This window comes from Myotis myotis, unplaced genomic scaffold (genome assembly GCF_014108235.1).
Source record: "Myotis myotis isolate mMyoMyo1 unplaced genomic scaffold, mMyoMyo1.p scaffold_m19_p_3, whole genome shotgun sequence".
Taxonomy (NCBI): domain Eukaryota; kingdom Metazoa; phylum Chordata; class Mammalia; order Chiroptera; family Vespertilionidae; genus Myotis; species Myotis myotis.
In genome coordinates this window covers 55,774,003-55,796,855 of record NW_023416335.1, presented here as the reverse complement: position 1 = coordinate 55,796,855, position 22,853 = coordinate 55,774,003, and the positions used below count along the sequence as shown (strand labels likewise).

The window sequence follows — 22,853 nt, the reverse complement described above, 5'->3', positions numbered from 1 at the left end:
AAATAACATATCTATGTAGTTATTTTTGTACATCATTAAGCAAAGTAGTACCTTCCACAATGGACTTGATAAATGCTCCAGTGATGATACTATCAAGTGATAAAAAATCACAAAGGCCAGGTGACATGATACATTTAAGAAAGAATCTAGCCGAAACCGGTTTGGCTCAGTGGATAGAGCATCAGCCTGCGGACTGAAGGGTCCCAGGTTCGGTTCCGGTCAAGGGCATGTACCTGGGTTGCAGGCATATCCCCAGTGGGAGATGTGCAGGAGGCAGCTGATCGATGTTTCTCTCTCATCGATGTTTCTAACTCTCTATCTCTCTCCCTTCCTCTCTGTAAAAAATCAATAAAATATATTAAAAAAAAGAAAAAGAAAGAATCTAAATTTCTTTAATTCTCCACACTGAAAATTATTCTTTTGGCCACACACACACAAAACATTTTAAGAAGCAATGACATTCCTATCATGTCTTGATCATCTTTGCCTAGACTTGTAGTGAATATAGTAAATATTCAAGTTTTTGCTGTGTAGTCCCTGCAGGTACTCAAAATCAAACTTAAGAAAGCAGTAGATAATACAAACACAAGGAAAAATAACTGATTGAATGAAAATCTTATCAAAAGGTCAGTATTACATCAACCTAAAAGAGTTAAAAAATAAAGCAACATTCTAACATGTTCTGGAGTCAGTTGTTTTCATTTTTCTTCTCATAGTAGAAACAGCTAGTTCAGTACCTAACGGACACAATGTCTGGCACACAGTATACAATCAATAAATGTTGAATGTGTTCAAAATCTTAACAATTGAACAACTTAGTAATTTACAACATTTATCTTAATAGGAAATGCTCATTAGGCAAGGGAGACAAAGTTAGAAAGCTTAAACTACTAGTATATAATTATTATTTTTACATCTTTTGAACTTTTCATTTTAAATATTTATTGTTGAAAGTATTACATATGTCCCCTTTTCCCGCCATTGACCTTTTCTAGCCGCCACCCCCTTCCCACCCAGGCCTTCACTACCCTGTTGTCTGTGTCGATGGGTTATGCATATATGAGTATGTTTCAGAAAACACTCTAAAGGTGGACTTGGAATACATGGCAATAGATAAGAGTGCCAGTGAGTACCTTGAAAAGCTTGTATTTGATGAAAAGCCACTGTAGTACTTAATGGGAAGAAGTAGGAGTTAAAAGAATAGAATCTGAAACACCAGTAAGAAAGAATATATGCACCCCTATGTTCATAGCAGTGTTATTTACAGTAGCGAAGATCTGGAAACAATCCAAGTGCCCATCAGTAGGTGAGTGGATAAAAAAGATATGTACATTTACACAATGGAATACTATGCAGCTGTACAAAAGAAGGATCTCTTACCCTTTGAGGCAGCATAGAGGAACCTGGAGAGTATTATGCTAAGTGAAATAAGCCAGGCAGAGAAAGACAAGTATCGCATGACCTCACTTATATGTGGGATCTAATGAACAAAATAAACCCAGAGACATGAAAACATGAATGAGACTGACAAATCTCAGAGGGAAAGGAGGAGGGAGGGCCGGAAGAGATAACCAAAGAACTTACCTGCATAGCCCATGGCCACAGACAATAGTGTGGAGAAGGCCTGGGGTGGGACAGGAGCCAGGTGGATGGGCAACGAGAAAGGGAAAGAGGGACATCTGTAATACATCAGCAATGAGGATGAAGAATTAAAAAAACAAAATAATATACGACTAGCATAGCTTTGGTAGTGATGTTCAGACAGTCTTGGTGAAGGCAGTGCTGTGGCTGAGAGTTCATTGAGGAACAGGTTGCAGTAACTGGTGAGAGGTCAGAGGTGGTGAGAGTCTTCGGGAAGTTGCAGTGCAACGTAGAGAAAGCAGTGTTCTGAGAGGCAGTTTAACTTAAGGTATTTGGGAAAGAAAACCTTGCCAAGTGCGATCTGAAATATATATCCCTATGCTTGGGCCCACCTCCCTGCTATTCCAGGGGTTGCAATTTAATGAAAAATACATAGTCATGCCCCCGCCAAGTATGAGAAGCCGTTTACTCATAGCTAGGACTTTGGAGTAGGAGTCTAGGAAAATACTGCTGTTCAGAAGTTTATCACCCTTTTTCTCCTTCAGTCTTTCTGAGGATAATTTTGATCATCATTGGACCTCTCAAAAAGCTTAATGCCTGTATATATATATATATATATATATATATATATATATATATACCCATTAAATTAATTTATTGAAAAACAAAATTGCCCTGAGAAAAGTTCTTTTTGTTTTATTTTCTATAAAAATGCTTCCTGTTACAATTCTTCCGCTACACAGAGAAGAATAAGTAGGATGTGTGGGTTTCCACTTCCTTCTCCTCTCCTCCGCCACAACCTTGGCACTAATATAGCATGGTTGCTTTCTTAGCTTGCCTCCACAATAATGCTCCTCCCTCTTCTTAAAAGCCTCCATGCCAAGGGACAATGCACAGCATTCTCTCTTGCAATAGATGCTAATTGTGTGCTTGGTTGGGCTCTTGCTGTCGTAGTCACAATCACTGCGCCATTGTGCTGGGAGGCTGGTCACAGTGGTTACTGTGCAGAGCGATGAATGCTGTTTACTTGGGGTGCGAATTTGTCTGCATCTGTGGGTGACAACATGCAGTCACTGTAATTTGCCTGGCGAGTGATCAGACTGGTATAAAATAACATTATCTGTTCAGCAAGTTAGCAGTCACAAAGAACTATTGATTCCTTTTAACATAGAATTTTTAATGAGAAACTTCGAGTAATGGAGATTGAAGCTGTGAGAACAGCTACCAAGAGTGTGTTGCATATTAACCCCTATTTTTCAGTGTATTTTGGGATCAAGTTTACATACCCAGAAGGTAAGGAGCTGGGAGTGGTCCACTCCACACATCTCTGCTCTGGCTCAACTTAAGAAGAGCTGCTTAACCACAGTTAATTACATATTGGATACGTGACATGATTGGTGTCAGTTAGGAACTGGGCTTCAGGTAGTGTCATCCCCTCGCCCCCACCATGAAACTTACAAATTCTGAAAGCATAATCACAGTGAATGTAGACACTTTCTTGCCTAGTTCTTTCACCTACGTGAGGAAAAGATATTTTTTTATGTAGTTGTAAAGGGATGGTATTTAAGTCTCAACAGTGCTTACTAAAATGCTGAAATAACAGGAAACATTTTGCTTTTTAAAAAATAACCTAGGTGATATTTTGCAAGGGTCTTACAAATCCCAATTTTGGAGCTGATTATTTGCTTGACAAACTACTTCCCATGGTTTCTATCTTTCCACCCCGATGCCCATTTTTAAATACTTGCCAACTGTTTGCTCATTAGCATTGCTTATTAAAAGTAATTTGGGGAACACATTTCAAAACAGTCCTTTTTGTATGTTTTTCAAGTTTTGTCAAATTTCCAGAAAATATAAACCTATTTATTGCCTAAAGGTGAAGTTTAACCAAATTTGTATTTTTTATTTATCTTTCTCATCTTGCTTGTGTACATGCCTAAATGGTTACTTTTTAGGAAAGTGGATTTTGACTAGTGCAGTAATTTGTATTCCTTGAAGGGAGAAGAAGTGATGTTTCATGTGACTTATTCAGGTTTTTACAGTTTGGGGTCTTTTTCATGATCCCAAGCACTTAGAAAGTAACAAAGGCTTGGTAATTTTGGAGGAGGGAAACACACTAGTTAGCCAGGGGAGATAATGTAAACATTAGATTATCTAACCACTGCAGGTAAAATTCTTGTTTGTTCATTATTTTATAGTATTAAAGTAATAATATGTATAATTCTACCTTTAGATGTTATAGGAATAGTATATGTTCAATATGGAAATTTGGGAAATATTTTTATAAAAAGGAAAAATCCAATAGATCACCAATTAGTCTCTATACTTGTCATCAAAACTAGCAGCCATTACATTTTGCTATGTGTACCCTCCTGTGATTTTTGTATCACTTTGGCATAAGCCTTGTTTGGACTCAAGGCCATTCAGAAACACAAGAGTCACTTCAAGTTTCTTCCATAATTTATTAAGTTTTTATAAAAAATGTTATCAACATTTTCTGATATTAAATGGGTTGGAAAATTAACCTTAGGAAGAACATAAGACTGTGTATTGCTAATATTAAGAACATTTCCCACAGTTTGTAAAGATGGTAAGTTTTTTTGAGTTTTTCAAAACAAATTTTCCTTGATATATGGGCATGTTGGCTTTAATCAAGGTGAGACTGATTTACTGCTTCTTAAAGGAGGTATAAATATGACCTGCATTCACAAATTGCCTTTTTTTAAAACATACTTTCCCCTTAGGTAAATAGAAGTCAGTTAACTTATTCTGATGAAAAGTTGCTTTTTTGTCTTTTCATTTTTTTTAACCGCTTCCTTTCCTTCCTCTGACAAGTCACATTCTGCTTCCATGTTGCTAACTGCTGCTCTTTATTTCTGCTTCTGTGACAGCCAGCCGATGGCGGAGTCTCTTCTCTTCAAATGTCTCCCTGGCTTTTCCTTATAGTCCTGTTGCAAGACTCAGCCCTTATAGCAATGGCATTAATACTCCCAGCTTCTCTAAAACCTCAAATAAAGCAATACTAACACCTGAAAGAACAGGTAATGTTTCAACTTCTCGACTAGCTGCTTGCTTTCTTGTCATTTAGTTACTAAACACGGCTTAAATGTCCATCTTGAAAAGCTTGAGAGTAATCTTATCACATGGAGAGTTTTTTTGCACACTTACCTTGGATATGAAAAAGGCTAATGTTAATTTGTACTTTAACACCATTAATCTGCTCTCAGTTGTGTGTGGTCGGCGGTCTGCCTTGTTGTCAACAGTATGTGTATATAGTTAATGTGTTTCCAAGTGCCCAGTGTGCTTTTAAAATGAAATGTCAAACAATTCGGTGCTTTTTATTAAGATTCAAAAATACAAGTATTTATATCTTGTTCTTTTAAATTATTTTAGCTTTTTATTGTAGCTTTTTATGCAGCCAGGGCTACATGGAAAATAGACATAGTTGCTCTTTATGAGATGAAGATTCCATTCCTGCAGCTTTCTCCCCTTGGGTCCTATCTTCCTTGTTCTCTTATCTCGAGCCGTTGCTTTTTCACTCTCATGAGTGTCTACCAGTCTCCTGACTGCTCTACACACAATTTCGCAGGTTTTGTAAATGTTTCTGTGTATGTATGTGTGCTTTTTATATGTGATTTTCTTACTTATTTGTAACACTATTGTTTGTAACTGTTTAAAAAATGGACCGGATTAAATTTTAAACTATATAATAATTACTACTGAGAGAAGCATATCTGATTATTAATTAAAGTGAACATGGACATGTACTTATACAATGCATTTAGATATATGCTTATCTAATGGCATCAATGATTTCTTTTGTTATTATGGTAAAACAACAACAACAGGAGATCTCTCTTCTTTACAGTTTGTATTGGTCACTTTTTGGTGACATGAAAACAGGGCAGAAACTGACGATTGTTGATAACATGAATTATAAAGCATAAATAGATATCAGTTCTTTAGTCTAAACAATAAACCTACATCCTTTGTTTTTAGGTTACACCTCCAGGGGCTCCCCTCTCAGTCCCCAGTCGTCTATAGACAGTGAGCTGAGCACTTCAGAACTGGAGGACGACTCCATCTCCATGGGGTACAAGCTACAGGACCTCACTGACGTGCAGATCATGGCTCGTCTGCAAGAAGAAAGTATGTCTGTGTGTTTTTTTAGACCAGAACACATTTTAAACTGGAGGCTTCTACTAGAACTGGGAGGGCATGGGGAGTTTTCAGGTATTTCTTCCCAGTAATGGGCACACACTTAGGTCCTTTCTCTCATACTCTGTCCTGCTTTGTAGGTGGAGCAGTTAAGGTTTCTCACATTCTCATGAGCATCGTAAGGTGTTAGGACATGTTCTGATCAAAATGCACTGACACAGAGACCATTGCTGGGATGGCCACTGTGGAAACAGTTTGACAGTTTCTTTAAAACCAAACCCATGATTTCCACAAGGCCCAGCATGTTTCACTCAGGGCATTTATCACAGAGCAGTGGGAATTTGTGTTCACACAAAAACCTGTACTGAACATTCTCAGCAGCTGTTTGTAAAAGCCAAAACCTGGAATGAACTGAGATGTCTCAGTAGGGGAATTGTTAATCAGACAGTGGTACCTGCATGTCCTGGAGCAATATTCACCAATAAAAAGGAATGAACCATAGATTCATGCACTCTCATGGATCAATCTACAGGGAATTACACTCAGTGAAAAAAGATCATCCCAAGAGGTTGTATGCTATACTAGAGGCCCGGTGCATGGAAACTCATGCACTGGAGGAGGGGGATTCCTCAGCCCGGCCTGCCCCCTCTCAGTCTGGGAGCCCTCAGGGGCGAGAGGCGACCCAGCGATCAGGGGAAGGCGATGCCCCATCACATCTCTGCTGCTGCCACTGCCATCAGCGCAAGCCTCAGCCAGCCCTGGTTCCCTGAGCCTGGGGTGGCCCTGGGCAGCTGGGGTGCTGAGGGGACTGGGGGACTCTGGAGGCAGGCATCCTGGTGGGGCTGAGGGGACTGGGGGACTCTGGAGGCAGGCACCCCAGCGGGGCTGAGGGGACTGGGTGCCACCATCTTTGAGGGCGTGGCAGTCAGCATACTCCCTCCTTATTGTCTGTGGGTACTACCATCTTTGAGGGCGGGACAGTTAATTAGCATATTCCCTCCTTATTGGCTGTGGATGCCACCTTCTTTGCAATGGCATGAGAGTCAATTAGCATATTCCCTCTTTATTAGATAGGATAGTTCCATTTATATAACATTTTGGGATGACAAAATCTTAAAAGTGGGCAGTTTAGTGGCCACTAGGGTTAGGGGTACGGTATAGGATCTCAGGAGGAAGGTGGATGTGGTTATAAAAGGGCAACACAAGGGATTTCTGGGGGTTTTTGGAACTGTTTGTTCAGTATTTTGACACTGGTGGTAGGCACTTGATCCTACAGGTAGTAAAATAGTAGAAAACTTAATACTAACACATACTAGCATGCATGAGTAGACCCGGAAACACCTAAGATGGCTTTGTGTCACTGCCAGTGTTCTGGTCATCATGTTATTCTATAATTTTGCAAAATGTTATCATTGGGAGAACTGAGCAAAGTGCACAAGAGAATCCTGTCTTACTTCTTTAGAACTTCATGTGAGTCCATAGTTATCAATAAAAAAAAAAAATCAGTTAAATGCATTGGTATACTTTTCAGAATAATTATGGAAGAGAAGATCATTGGCAATGGGACAGTTTATCCCTGGTTCTGCAATAAAGTTACAATAAATAATCTGGGAGTGAACACTTCAAGGACATTTATGGCAGAAAAAGGCACAATACAATGTAGATCACAGAACCTGGCTAGGCTTGTTTTGCAGTTATCTTTTCAGGTCAACATAAGTAGAAACAGCCAACTATCATTTAAGCGTAAGTATTTCCTGGTTTCAGAATTAGTCAAGGCTACTATAAGAAACATGGTAATGCTCATGCAGAATTTAATAAGATACATGTTGACAGAAAAGTGATTATTTTTGGTCATTATTCAGTAACAGTAAACTAACACTAACTCTACATCTATATGGCTAAAAGATTAGATGTCAGTTTTCAGATGTTAAGTAGTTAAGGATAGACTGTTTTTAAAAAAATTGTGGTCTTGGCAATGAGATGAATAACTAGAAACTTAAAGTTTACTATTTTTAGGTAGTTATCATTTAGGATGACCCCAAACCATTGCGATATTGAAATGTCACTATGCTTTGGAAAAGAATAAAGAGAATGAAAGAGGCGGCCTTGTTAGAAAATACATACTTGTACCACAGATTTTGAACTTTGCGCTGGTTTGAGAATTGGAGTGGGGAGCAGGAGGAGTTCCTGCTTGGGCAGAGATTTGATTAATGGCCTAACTCATAGCAAACAATTTATAATGATGATGAATACTATTTCCTAAGCAGCTTTCCTAAGTACGTATCTCTGGAGCTCAGCAGGGATCATTTGGGGAAATTGACAGACATTGATTGATAAATGATAGCAGTAGGTACTATATTTAATTTTCACTGCAATTGTGGCAATCTTTTTGCAAAACAGAATAGTCTAATATTTTAATAAACTAAGAACACGATAATGGGTCTCTGAATCATTTGGCACAAAATTTCCTCTAATATTTGAACTTAATTTTTGCTAGATTGAAATGTGTTAATGATAATACTATTTCTTATTATTTTTTAGGTCTCAGGCAAGATTATGCTTCCACGTCAGCATCCGTGTCAAGACACAGTTCCAGTGTGTCATTGAGTTCAGGAAAGAAAGGGACATGTAGTGATCAAGAATATGATAGATTCAGTTTAGAGGATGAGGAAGAATTTGATCATTTGCCACCACCTCAGCCCCGTCTTCCAAGATGTTCACCCTTCCAAAGAGGAATCCCCCATTCACAGACTTTCTCCAGCATTCGGGAATGTAGGAGGAGCCCCAGTTCCCAGTATTTCCCTTCAAATAGTTACCAGCAGCAACAGTGTTATTCACCTCAAGCCCAAACTCCAGATCAGCAACCAAATAGGACCAATGGAGGTAAGTTATGATGCCCTTTTGGTATGTGGTGGGTTCAAGAAATGGTTTTAAAGTCAATGTAAATAATAGGTAAACATATCCCAGATTTATTAAGTACTTTATCAAGACCTTATCAGTTTGGTCTAAATTCGAATCTGTAATTGACGGGCTTCTGATTACATGTCCCAGATTTATAGACCTAGGGCAGGGGTGGGCAAACTTTTTGACTCGAGGGCCACAATGGGTTCTTAAACTGGACCGGAGGGCCGGAACAAAAGCATGGATGGAGTGTTTGTGTGAACTAATATAAATTCAAAGTAAACATCATTACATAAAAGGGTACGGTCTTTTTTTTTTTTAGTTTTATTCATTTCAAACGGGCCTGATCCGGCCCGCGGGCCATAGTTTGCCCACGGCTGACGTAGGGCTTCAAGAACACCACCGCTTTGTAGCTGGCACAGAATGGGCCATACATGGGAGCATCTTTTTGCTGTTGCCAGTTCAGCTGTGGGTTGGGCAGGGTTGTGCCAGTTGAGCTCGTAGTGGATCTCCACGGAGCCCGAGGCACAGAGTTACCCTTTCTTACCTTTCACATAACCCCCAGCCTCTTCCTGCCAGTTCCTAGCACAGAGTGGTGGATGGTGAGTGCACGATGATGCTTGGAGAGGATGCTGCTTGTCACATCCAGGTTAAGGGGAAGTTGGGCTATGTCTTTGCCTCTGATCCTGACATCTGGAATTAGGATCTGTGTAGCAGGAGGAAAATGGAGGCTAATCTTTGGCATGGTAATGGAAGCTGATTAGCCCTAATGTTAACGTGGTGGGTTGAAATATGTGTCATTCTCGTGGGTTTTCTGTCTGCCTCTTCATTTGTCTTCCTTATCCACTCTCAGGAGTTACACTCCTTGACTTCCAACAAATTATAGGGAGAACAACTGTAATGTTGCAAGCCTGGTATGTTTTTTTGTACTAATGATCACTCCCACACAGGTCCATGTACTATGAAGAAACAAACCATATTTATACAGGTATAGCATCCTCTATAATAAAGAGCCAATATGCAACTGGTCGTCACGCCCTCATGCCATCACAATGGCTCAGACACTCAACACTGGGGAGAGAGGAATGGGGACCAGCCAGGCACAAATGAGCTCATGAGAAAGGAATGGGGACCAGCCAGGCTGTGGCCTGGGAGAGGGACAAGCCGCCCGCCCCGCAGTCCTGGGCACCTGCGGCTGCGGCCGGCCTAGGCAAAGCCGGCCTGGGTCCTGGGTGTCTGCAATTGGTCAGAGGGAGGGAAGCCCGAGTCCCAGGTGCCTGTGACTGGCCAGAGGAGGGAATCCTAGGTCTCGAGTGTGGGGCGAGGCAGAGGTGGTTAGGGGCGATCAGGCCAGCAGGGGAGCAGTTAGGGGTGATCAGGCAGGCAGGGGGGTTAGGGGCAATCAGGCAGGCAGGCAAGTGGTTAGGAGCCAGCGGTCCCAGATTGTGAGAGGCAGTTGGACATCCCACGAGGGGTCCCGGATTGGAGAGGCCAGGCTGAGGGACCCCCACTCCCGTGCAGAATTTCATGCACCAGGCCTCTAGTTTAATTATAAAGCACCATTTCTCAAAGCTGAAGCCAGAAGTGCTCGAGCAGGTATTTTTATAATATTGCAAAGCCAAATCTCTATATATAAAAGCGTAAGCGACAGAGTGACCGGTCGCTGTGATGTGCACTGACCACCAGGGGGGCAGATGCTCAATGCGGGAGTTGCCCCTGGTGGTCAGTGCGCACTCACAGCCAACCTCCCCCAGCCCCACCCTAGCCGGCCAACCTCTCGCAGCCCCAATGGCCCCAATCGCTGGCCAGGCCGAGGGACCGCACCCATGCACGAATTCGTGCACCGGGCCTCTAGTACAAATTATTTTTGGGTCATTTGTTACCATGTTTTTACTTTTTACCCTTTCTTTCTGTGTACTTATATCATTAATGCTAATTGAGAGAGAATTTGAAAATACTGAAAATTTTAGTCATAATTTCACTGTTTTGTACTTTCAGATTTAAAAGAAAACAGTGGCAGCCAAAGAGTGTCATAGTGGCTAGATTATAAAAGCTAATAGTATCAGAAAGACAGTATATGCCATATGCTTAATGAAAGTCATAGCCTTATTTTACAATTGAGGGGGAGGGCACCTTGTGTTGTTTCTCTGAAGATTTTTTTGTCAGGTGTCTGAGAACGTCATATCCTAGTTGTCTAGCAGATGTTGGCTCTGTATCTTGATTAGTATTGTCAAATGGGATCATTGTCTCACCTTGGAAAAGTGCTTTTGACTTACGTTAAACCCCATTATGTGCAGGATTAGGTTTCCCTGAACCTGTCCTGTGTGACTCAGCTCCGCGTCCGGCTGTGGTAGGTGCATGGTTCCTAAAGGGTCTGGTTTCCTACAAAGGAAAAGGGGATACAGTATCAGAACCTTCATGTGTTACCATGGAATATTTTTGGAACCCAATTGTGAAATGAGAATGGTAACTTTGAAATTAATCCATCAACTATTTTTCTAAAATACCAAAATAATATAGATAGGAGAAAATAATTGTAAAATCATTGCTGCATTAAAAATAATAAAAAATACACTGGAAATACGTTATTTACATTTATTGCTTCTGTAGTTCCTACATGGTCTAGGTTCAAAAGAGGTGGCTCTTAAGAGTTATTGGAATATTTCTAGGGATCATAGGATTGAAATAAGCCTTTGTAGAGTAATTTACCAGATAGGAAACATGACTAAATCTTGCAGAATGTTTATTGATTTGTAGGACACAGCAGGGTTATTGGTAGCTTGATGACATAATCACTCTTAGCCAGAGGATCTCCCTGGACCCCATTGACTGGTGGTAACCGAGTCTTTTCTTTATCCCCTGATTCTTTAGTCTTTATTGCAGAGTGGCGAGTCTTGCCACTCCTTTCCTATGAGAAAACTCATGTGAAATCTTGCCTTGGTCTGTGCATCCAGCTTCCTACTGCATCTTAGTCCTTGAGGATAAATTGCTGGTTTCTTGTGAAGATAGAACATTATTTTTGATTCCTTGAGTTTTAAAGTGTAACCACACAGGAACCTCATTTTCTTTCATCTGCCCTTTATTTTGATTTTTTTCCCTTTGACTCAAACTGGCCTCACCTAGTGCCCAGACTCACCCACCTCTCACTCCCTTGCTTAATTAATCATTAAGCCCTCAGGACCATGAGGTTCTGGTCAGCCTCCAATAGTCCTAGGAATAAAGTCTTGGGTCTGTTGACCACAGGTTCAGAGTTCTGGTCAAACTAGAGATAACAGCTAGTTGTGTTTCAGCTCCCGAACTACCCCACTGACTGCATCCTTGTGAAACCAGACAAAGCGGTGCCATAGCTGACATCAGGACCAGTTGCGATGATCAACTATCCCTACCCTAGTGCCAGCCCATCAGTGGAAACCACGACCCAAACTCCATTAGTCACCATGACTAATGATTTTCCCTGAATAATCCATTTCCTGGAAGCCATCGGGAGTCAACAGTAGCTCATGTGACTCTGAGCATGGCACCATCTTCTTAATAAATCCTTACTTCTTTAAAAAAATCGATTTGAGGAGGGAAGAGGAGTGGGGGAGATGGGGAGAGAGAGAGAGAGAGAGAGAGAGAGAGAGAGAGAGAGAGAGAGGAGAGAGAGAGGAGCATTGATTTCTTGTTCTTATTTACGTATTCATTGGTTGATTCTTTTTTTTCTTTATTGATTAAGGTATTACATATGTGTCCTTATCCCCTGATTGCCCGCCCCCCATGTCCTCACTCTCCTGGTGTATGTGTATGTGTCCATTGGTTATGCTTATATGCATGCATGCAAGTCCTTTGGTTGATCTCTCCCCCTTACCACCACCCTTCCCTACCATCACTCTAAGGTTTGACGGTCTCTTCGATGCTTCTCTGTCTCTGGATCTGTTTTTCTTCATCAGTTTATGTTGTTCATTATGTTCTACAAATGAGTGAGATCATGTGGTATTTATCTTTCTCTGACTGGCTTATTTAGCTTAGCATAATGCTCTCCATTTCCATCCATGCTGTTGCAAATGGTAAGAATATACATAATATATGAAGATGAATTACTAGTAAATGTGGCAAAATGAAAACTACATCTAGATGAAAAACATAACAGACGTTTTTGATACTTTACAACACTATATATATGTATATATATGAAAACTTTTAGAATAAAGAGTTGAAAAATTAATAAACATGAAACTCAATTCATTTTCTAAATAATAATGTAATTATTTCCCTGTACCTCTCTGCTGCTTAGTCAAAGTAATTTAATCTTGTATTGATAGAGACTCACTTTTTCATGCTAGTCATTAAGATGTTCAAAAATCATATCCTACAGTGAGGATTAAAAAAAACAAAACAGTGATAAGAGGTCCAAACCAGGTGATAGTAATGAAGATTCATTAAATATTTATGAGACAGACTTTTGAGGACTTGGAATCAAGGGTGAAGAAGGGAGGCAAATCTTAGGAGATTCTCCAGATTTCTGGATTAGGTGACTTTCCAGACAGGGTTTACAATCAACAGATCCAAGTAATGTGGAAAGGCCCTGTGTGAAGCAGAAGGAAATGAATCCAGTTTTGTACTTAAATGAATTTTGGCTTAGTATTTAAACACTAAAGGCCCAGTGCATGAAAATTTGTGCACTGGGGGTGTGTGTGTGTGGGGGGGGGGAGGGGGCACGCCTCAGCCCAGCCTGCACCCTCTCACAGTCCGGGAGTTCGCGCAATGTCCTCCTGATGGCTTAGGCCTGCTCCACATGGGGCGCGGGCCTAAGCCGCAGTCTGGCCTCCCTCTGCAGGAGGCAACTGGGCCAGCCAGTCAGGGGAAGGCATTGCCCCTCATCACTGTGCTGCTGCCGCCTGGCCTCCCTCTGGGGGAGGCAACAGGATGGGTGATCAGGGGATAGCGCTACCCCCATCACTCCCGCTGCTGCCGCCACCCTGCCTGGCTTCCTTCTGCGGGAGGTGATCGGACGGGCCGATCAAGGGATGGTGCCAGCCCCCTGCCAGTCACCCCTCTGCCACTACTGATCGCTGCCACCCTACCCCATCGCAATTCCTTCTCTCTGCCCACTGGCATGCGCCTTGGCTGGCCTGGCACTGCCTGCTTGCTGGCCCCGCCCCTCGCCACCTGGTTGTTAAGCCGTTTGGTCGATTTGAATATTACATTTTTATGATATAGGATATCCTTTCTTTTCTAAGCTCAAGTGACCTGATATATGTTAGTGGTTGTGTGTGTGTGTGTGTGTTTTTTGGGGGGAGGGGTTATTATTAAAGAGAAAACTAACTTGTGGAGTTGCAGTTTTGAAGCTTCTCAGCAACACCGAGACCCGTGTCTCCTCCCGCTGCCCCTAAGCGGCAGCAGATGCACACGGCCAGGAGAAGGGAATGGAAGCATGCTCTCTTCCCAAAGGTTTGGTGGCATGCTCTTGATAATTAAAACTTTTCAGAAGTTATATGGTCATGTTGATGTGATTAGTGGATTTCTCAAAACATCTCCAGTCTGAATTTTAATAATTTCTTCTATTTTGGTATGCTAGCAAAAGATCCAGTGCTGGTTTTCACTCTTTAGGTTTTCATTAAAACGTAACAATTTCTAGTCTGTTTTTAAAGCTAAATGGCTATAAGATTATTTTCTAACCTCACTTTGATACAATTTTATTCACTTCATGTATGTGAACAAATATATAATTGACTAATCCCTTCTTTTTTTTTATTGATTTCAGAGAGGATGAGAGAGGAAGAGAGAGAGAGAAACATCAGTGATGAGAGAGAATCACTGACCAGCTGCCTCCTGCATGCTCCTCACTGGGTATCAAGTCCGCAACCCGAGCATGTGCCCTTGACTGGAATTGAACCTGGGACCCTGAGTCTGCATGCCAATGCTCTACCCACTGAGCAAAACCAGCAGGGCTTGACTAATTCCTACTTTTTATAGAACTCATGTTCTTTTAGCAGTCTATTTGGTGCAACCTTTCTGGAGACGTTGAGTGTGTATTCCTATACAGAAGGTTAATTCCATTAGCTTTTTATAATTCATAATGAACATGATAATTTTATTTTTGAACAAAATATGATTTATATGTGTACTTACTTTTGAAAACTAGTATCTAATAGGTGTAAAGTTTGTGATTTTTAACTCAGTAAAACTTTTTTCTCTTCTAGACAAGCTCCGAAGAAGTATGCCTAATCTTGCTCGGATGCCAAGCACAATGGGCGTTAGTAGCAATGTGAGTTCTCCAGTCACCGTGCGGAATAGTCAGAGCTTTGACTCAAGCTTGCACGGAGCTGGAAATGGGCTTTCAAGAATACAGTCTTGTAGTAAGTATATCAGTTCTTAATTTTTTGTAATTTTTAGTTAATCATAACACCATTAAGCAAATATCTTACTCTTCCATTTCTTCTTTTTCCTCTCAGGAACAATTTTCTCGTCTTGTAACTTTTTTCCCCCACCATTAAAATTGAGTAGTATTTTTATCAGTGGGTATGTTACCAATTACATAGTAAGTTATATGTAATCCTTCATATCCAAGGATAGCAGCAGAAGCACTAAATGGTGATTAATTATCACACAAAATCTGTTTTCTTTATAGATCTGCCTCTTTCTGTCTACTTGATACCTTTACTCTGAAGAAAGCACACCACTTCTGTTAGCTGTTACTTTCGTGTTGTTTTTTACTACCCCACAGCTTTTTCCCCCCAAAATGAAGTTTTATTATTTGTCTACTCCATTTCATCTTACCGCAGTCTGTCATTCTATGTTTTACACAGCAACAAACAGAGTAATTAATGTTCAGTCTGGTGTTCATATTTTTACTTTTCGTGGGGATGTCGTGGTTCCAGGCTCCCATACCCCCATTCCTGCTCATGTGATCTATACATGTAGTTGGGGTTAAGTCTGAACCTGACCCTGGGAAACAGACTCAGCCATAGTATTGATATGTCCAAACCTGGAGGCCTGGAGATGATTTGTTAACCAACAAAAGATTACGGTGTCCCCAAAACTCGATGGGAACAAAACTATAGCAGAATTTTACATAGACCTTATTTTTTATTGAATTTGACTACTGTACACATACATCAGCACTCCTGGATATAGAATTCACCTACTATATACTTGAGAAAAACTAATTTAAGAAAATATTTTCAAGAGATCTATAATAATAAAAGCGTAATATGCTAATTAGACGGGACAGCCGAATGACCAGCAGATGTCATTCTGGACGTCCTTCCAGATGAAGTGTGGGGGCTGAGGCAGAGGCGATTAGGGGTGATCAGGCAGGCAGGCAAGCAGTTACGGGCAATCAGGCAGACAGGCAGAGGGATTAGAAGTGATCAGGCAGGCAGAGTGGTTAGGGGTGATCAAGCAGGCAGGCAAGTGGTTAGGGGCAATGAGGCAGGCAGGCAGAGTGGTTAGGGGCGATGAGGCAGACAGGTACAGGTAGGTGAGTGGTTAGGAGCCAGCGTTCCCGGATTGCGAGAGGGATGTCCAACTGCCGATTTAGGAGGGATTAGGCCTAAACCAGCAGTCAAACATCCCCTAAGGTGTCCCAGATTATGAGGGTGCAGGCCGGGCTGAGGGACCCCCTACCCCCATGCATGAATTTCGTGCACTGGGCCTCTAGTATCAAGTAAAACTCTATAGACATTTTCTTTTGCTCCCATCCTATTTTTATTTCAAAAAGATATTTATTGTATATTCTATGCTTAAGTTCAAAATCAGCTAAAATGTTTTAGAAAATAGGGTATGTCCCTGTTTAACTGAACGGTAAGTACGAGGCAGCAAAGGCTGGAAAAGTTAGCAAACAACAGGCAGAGTTATGTGCATAAATTTCCGTTAAATTTGTGATTCAGTTTTCCATTGGAGAAAAGAATTCTAAAACTAAAAAAATTTCTGCCAAACAGTTCAGTTTCTTAATGTGAAATGATATGCACTGTTGGGCCAGTACATTAGTGAAGCTTTTAAGAGTTTTGCTCTGAGAAGTTTTTCATTTTATAGATTTTGCTGTCCTTATCAAGGTAATAATAGCTAGCACTCACTTAGTGGTTATGACATGCCAGATGCCTTGTAAGGCTTCATATAGAGTAACTCATTTATTCTCCCCACAAACTGTAAATGTTATGATGAAAACTGTTTAGGAAGTATATCTGTAATCAGCTGTACTTTTTACTTACTGATGCCACCTCTGTCTTCCTTTCTATAATAACAGCTAAATTATCCCTTGTATTTTCATGAAATCCTCCTCAAAGTAACAATCAAGAAATTCTAATGTCATCCAAGCAAGGAAGAAATTGTCCTGTGAGAACTTAAAATTGTTAAAGAAAAGGAGGTTATTCTTAGAATATAATAACACTAGAGGCCCGGTGCACAAAAATTTGTGCACTCGGGGGGGAGGGGGAATCCCTCAGCCTGGCCTGTGCCCTCTCGCAGTCTGGGACCCCTCAGGAGATAATGACCTGCTGGCTTAGGCCTGCTCCCGGGTGGCAGAGGGCAGGCCCAATTCCTAGGTGCAGCCCCTGGTCGGGCTCAGAGCAGGGCCGATTGGGGAGTTGGGGCACAGCCCCCTGTCATCCACAGAGCAGGGCGGATTGGGAGGTTGCGATGCCACCCTCAGTCACGCTCAGGGTAGGGCCGATTGGGTGGTTGGGGCACCGCCCCCTGTCACACTCAAGGCAGGATCGATGGGGAGGTTGCAGCACCACCCCCTGTCACGCACAGAGCAGGGCCGATCAGGGGGTTGGGGGAGCTCCCCCCTGTCACACACAGAGCAGGGCCCATCAAGGGGTTGAGGAGCTCCCCCCCTGTCACTCACAGAGTAGGGCCAATAGGGGAGTTGGGGCACCGCCCCCTGTCACTCACAGAGCAGGGCGGATCAGGGGGTTGGGGCACTGCCCTCTATCACCCACAGAGCAGGGCCTATCAGGGGGTTGGGGCGCTTTCCCCTGTCATGAACAGAGCAGGGCATATAGGGAGGTTGTGGCCCCGGCCCCTGTCACACACACAGCTGCAGGGCCATCAAGGGGTTTGGGCACTGCCCCGTGTCACACTGATCCCGGTGCTGGGAGGCCTCTCGGCTCCGCTGATCCCGGTGCTGGGAGGCCTCGCGGCTCCGCTGATCCCGGTGCTGGGAGGCATATTACCCTTGTACTATATAGGGTAGAGGCCTGGTGCATGGGTGGGGGCCGGCTGGTTTGCCCTGAAGCGTGTCCTGGATCAGGGTGGGGGTCCCCACTGGGGTGCCTGGCCAGTCTGGGTGAGGGGCTGAGGGCTGTTTTCAGGCTGGCGGGTGACTGAAGCTCCCAACTGCTCCTTTTTTCTTTTTTTTTTTTTATATTCTGGGCCAGCTTTAGCTCTGCTCTTAGGCCTCGCTGCTGAAAGCAGGTATCTGGTTTGTTTGGGTTCTACAATCGAAACACAGTATCAACTCCAGCTCTGAGATCCCGGGCCGGCTGAAAGCTGGTTTCTGGGGTTTTGTTTAGCTTCTATATTGGTTACAATGTTTCAAACTGCAAGCTCAGAGGCCGGCAAGGCTGGCGGGGAACGTTGGAGTCCTCCGTCACTGAAGCAAGCAAGCCTCATGTTCGCTTCCAGCTGCCTGGCTGCCCGCCGCCATCTTGGCTGGCAGTTAATTTGCATATCGCCCTGATTAGGCAATGGGAAAGGTAGCGGTCATATGCTAATTACCATGTTTCTCTTTTATTAGATAGGATATTATTCTCTCTATATAAAAGGTTAATATGCAAAGTGTCCCCTTGGGAGTATGACCGGGAGAATGGGAGTTTAATCACTCGCTATGACATGCACTGACCACTAGGGGCAGTGTGGAATGAAGGGAGGCCCCAGCCAGCAGCCAGAAGGCCCCTATCAGCCCTGATCGCTGGCCAGGCCTAGGGACCCTACCCATGCATGAATTTTGTGCACTGAGCCTCTAGTAATAATATAATATAGTTAGGCACTCAAAAATGTTGCTGATTGATAGAATACAAGACTTTCTTGTCAAGAATTAGAATTTTCTAGTCCCGGCTGGGTAGCTCAGTTGCAGGCTCGATTCCTTTGTCAGGGCACATACAAGAATCAACCAATGAATGCATAAATAAGTGGAACAACAAATCAGTGTTTCTCTAAAAAGTCAATGATTAGATTTTCCAATACTAACAGAGTCTTCTGTCAATTGGCAACATTGTATAATGAAGTACAATTATATATATTAAAAATTCCATTTTATATAGGCATATTAAAAGTTCCATTTTATATATACATATATCTTTCAGACAATATAGGCTTTTTAAAAATATAACATTTCTGAAGTTGGATAGTGATAGGAATTTCATCTCATATGAACATCATTTTCTCTTCTAGTTCCATCACCAGGACAGCTTCAACACAGAATCCACAGTGTGGGTCATTTCCCTGTGTCTGTCCGACAGCCTCTTAAAGCCACAGCCTATGTGAGCCCAACTGTTCAAGGCAGCACTAACACGCCTTTATCCAATGGCTTACAATTATATTCCAACACTGGAATCCCCACACCAAACAAAGCTACCACTTCTGGGATCATGGGCCGCAGTGCACTTCCAAGACCTTCACTGGCAATAAATGGGAGTAACCTGCCTCGTAGCAAAATTGCACAACCTGTCAGAAGGTAAGAGTCTTCGTCCCCAATGTCAGCAGTGTGTCTACATTACTTCATTTGCAGTTTTAAATCAGAAGCTGCTCCTGCCACCATCTTGCCTTTTTCTTGGTCTCGGTCTAACCCTAATTGTAGGCCGTGCTACCCTTTTGGCCTGACTTGTGTCCCTCTCCCTCTGGAAAGTGATGGGTGTGGGTGTCCCTGTGTGGTCAAGTCTTCCTCTCTCTGATCTCATCTTCTTTCTTCCTCCCTCAACACTTCACCCTGATGCCCTGTTTGCTTTAATTTACCAGGAAAGCTCCACCTCCAGAACTCTTGCATTTTCCTTCCTTGAAGTTATTTGCAGGGCCTCCTCCCTCTCTCTCCCTTCTTCTCCTACTCCATTTATTAGTTTATAATGTGGTCTGACTTTCCTCGCTAGAATGTAGGCCTCCTGAAGGGGGGTAGTTGATCTTTGCTTCATTGCTATATGTCCCTAATGGCAAGCGGTTTGTCCAGCACAGAGTAGGATTGCAAATGTTTTATGAGTCAATTTTCCTATCAAAATGAGCCCAACTGTGTTAGGCACACATGCATGTGCACACATATACCTTCCCATCACATGCATGGTTAAAAAAACATCTTAGTGATAATTAGTGGGTTTTGTTAGCTTGTGTAAGTTCATTGTGGTCCAGGTAACAGTCCTCCCACTCCACAATTCTAGATTCCTTGCAGGACACACTTTAGATGAGCTCATAGTCATGAGGTACCCTTCTTGAACTTAGATATCCTGGAGTGTTTTATGGTTAAAAATTTCTGTAAAAGTGGGTTGAGGAGAGCTTGGAAGATGAAACAGTGGAGGCAGTAAATGTAAACAACTTTATAAGAAAAGAATATATTAGGAGGAGAGGGAGGGAATCAGTAAACATTTGAAAGGGATGTGGAAACAAGTAACTTTTCTTTATGCACTGGTATGTGTAAATAGGTTTGCTTTTTTATTTTCTGATTAGAAGTAATAGGTGTTCAGATCAGAAACAAATTCAGAAACTATTGAAAAACACAGAAAATAAAGGCTGATTTAGAATCCTACTACCCAGATAGAAATAACGTTGGTGTATATTTGTTAAATAAATTCTCCCCCAGTAAATGCAGAGCTGTGTTGTGATTATGGCTGAATAGAACATACATAGGTTATTTGACACATACTGTATAGGTAAATAGGACCATCTATTTGTCTCCAACCTAGCTTCCTGGAAAGGTTGTCACTACCAGACTATTTGTGAGGGTCTGTTTTCCCAAACTGGAAAACACTGGGAATTAATTCTTTGCCAATCTGAAAGGCAAATGTTTGATTATCAATAAGGTTTAAAATTTCTTCATGTTATGCTCTGGCCAGTGTTGCTCAGTTGGTTGAGTGTCATCCCATGCACCAAAAGGTCTCGGTTCTATTCCCAGGTTGTGGGTCTCTGATTGGGGTGCATATGGGAGGTACCCCATCAATGTTTCTTTCCCCCTCTCCCTCTCTCTATAAAAAGTCAATAAAAGCATGCTTTTAAAAATTTATGTTAATTTGCTGTTTATAATCAATGAAATAACTGTTTGTTTTGGGGCCATTTTTTTTTCTATTGAGTTTACCTTTTTCTTTCTGATTAAAGTGTGTTTTATACATTAAGGGTATTGATCATTTTTTTCTCATGCCCACGCAGAGTACATAGCACTGTGGTGAGCACTGGGTTTCTAGCAGATGCGCATGTTGCAAAGCTCCAGAGTGTTGAACACAAGACTCACTTGGGGAAGTGCCAACAGGTTGTCAGGACTGGAGGAGCCGATGAAAGGAAGCAACGTGACCCGTAGGGTTATTTTTTTTATATATATATTTTTATTGATTTCAGAGAGGAAGGGAGGGGGAGAGATAGAAACATCAATGATGAGAGAGAATCATTGATTGGCTGCCTCTTGCACGCCCCCTAGTGGGGATGAGCCCACAACCTGAGCATGTGCCCTTGACCAGGAATTGAACCTGGGACCCTTCAGTTTACAGGTCGACGCTCTATTCAGTGAGCCAAACCGGCTAGGGCGACCCGTAGGGTTATTAACACTCTGTTTCCTTTTTCTCACCTTTATAGTTTCCTTCAGCCTCCAAAGCCTCTGTCTTCACTCAGCACTCTGAGGGACGGAAACTGGAGAGATGGCTGCTACTGACACAGTTTTACGTACCCTTGAAGAATGGGAAAGAAGTGGAAATGAGGGTTGTATTACCTAGCTGGCTGGGTAACAGTGGATGTCAGGATATTCTTTCCCTTTTGCATTTTAACATACTTACTGCATTGTTTTTCAATGAACCAATCACCAGAGACTAATTATTGCACTTAAATATTTGCCTGAGATACTGCAGCATTCTCAAATCCATGGTTGCAGTATTGCGACACTTAGATCTAGAAAGTTTTTGTAGAACTGCTACGTACCTGAACACTTTTTGAGAGAATTGAGATGTATCATTAATGCTTTCTTTGCCATATGAGTTTTTAAAGTAACTTGTTCAATTTACTTACATGTTCTAAACATCTTCCCAGTACATGTTCTGTGTTTTAATACATTACATATTTACAAATATGTTCGATCAATGTATGCTTTGAAATTTACTTTTTTATAGTTTACAGGAATTTTATTTTTTTGTGCCTATTTCTTTTTACACCTACGTGAACCACTATGGAACAACTTAAATTTTGTGCCATAAAAATATTTTTGTGGTAAGGGACTATTTTTTTAACTCTGAGGATATATCAGCAAAAATCCACCAAACAGTTTCAGAGACATAATTTTGTGTTGAATGAGCACTGTGTAATCTGAAGCATTGCAAGGAGGTAGCCAGACAGCAAGTTAAATGGTCTCGTCTTTTTCATTGTTAATTTATTGTCACACATGGGTTTCATATTTATAAAGGCATCACAAGCTCATTGCACTTAATACCGGCAATGTTTGCTACTATACCACCACCGATTTTCAATACTTTATTACAGAGGATGAAACTGTAATGTTTTATTAACAATGCTTCTGGAAATGAATGCATTTTAAAGCAAATAAATCTTTTTGATAGACCTTTTACAAAACCCATTTGCACTAATGAATGCTTTTCTTATGGTATATGACTTAATATTTGTTACTGTGTACACTGCTGTTTTGGAATGTTCAGAAATAAAGACTATTTCAGCAATATCAGGTCATGTATGAATGTGCAGCATAAATGTATGCATACCATATATATATATCTCATCACAGTCGTGAATGTGGTCATTGTTGGTACGTTCTCATGCAGGGCATTTATAGCTAAAGCAGGTAGATAGAATATCCACATTTGTAAAAATTATTTCCTTCTCTAAAATACTTGTAAGGTTTAGTTTTAGTCCTATTTAGAAGGGCTACTAGAAAACTCAAGTAGCCTGTTGCCCAGAAACACATTTATGGATGAACATGACCAGGGGAGATTTTAATACTTTGTGGGGATTGAACTTGAAATACTTTCTCAGTATCAGCAAAATATTATCGTTATTCTACATTATAGTTGATAGTTGTTGGAAGACTTTTC

General features: G+C 41.6%; 1 protein-coding gene across 2 annotated transcripts in view; it reads left to right on the top strand.

Moving 5' to 3' along the window:
* Positions 1–22,473, top strand: part of SLAIN1 (SLAIN motif family member 1) — a 55,229-nt gene extending 32,756 nt beyond the window's left edge. Inside the window, exons 3-8 of one of the 2 annotated variants that reach the window (XM_036300756.1) lie at positions 4,473–4,622; positions 5,581–5,730; positions 8,281–8,622; positions 14,823–14,978; positions 19,018–19,300; positions 21,394–22,473. In XM_036300756.1, the coding sequence (XP_036156649.1) occupies positions 4,473–4,622; positions 5,581–5,730; positions 8,281–8,622; positions 14,823–14,978; positions 19,018–19,300; positions 21,394–21,469 (1,157 nt within the window). In that variant the 3' untranslated portion in view covers positions 21,470–22,473. The remainder of the gene's footprint in view (positions 1–4,472; positions 4,623–5,580; positions 5,731–8,280; positions 8,623–14,822; positions 14,979–19,017; positions 19,301–21,393) is intronic. The other variant, XM_036300757.1, reaches the window with a different exon arrangement.
* Positions 22,474–22,853: the final 380 nt, after the last annotated feature.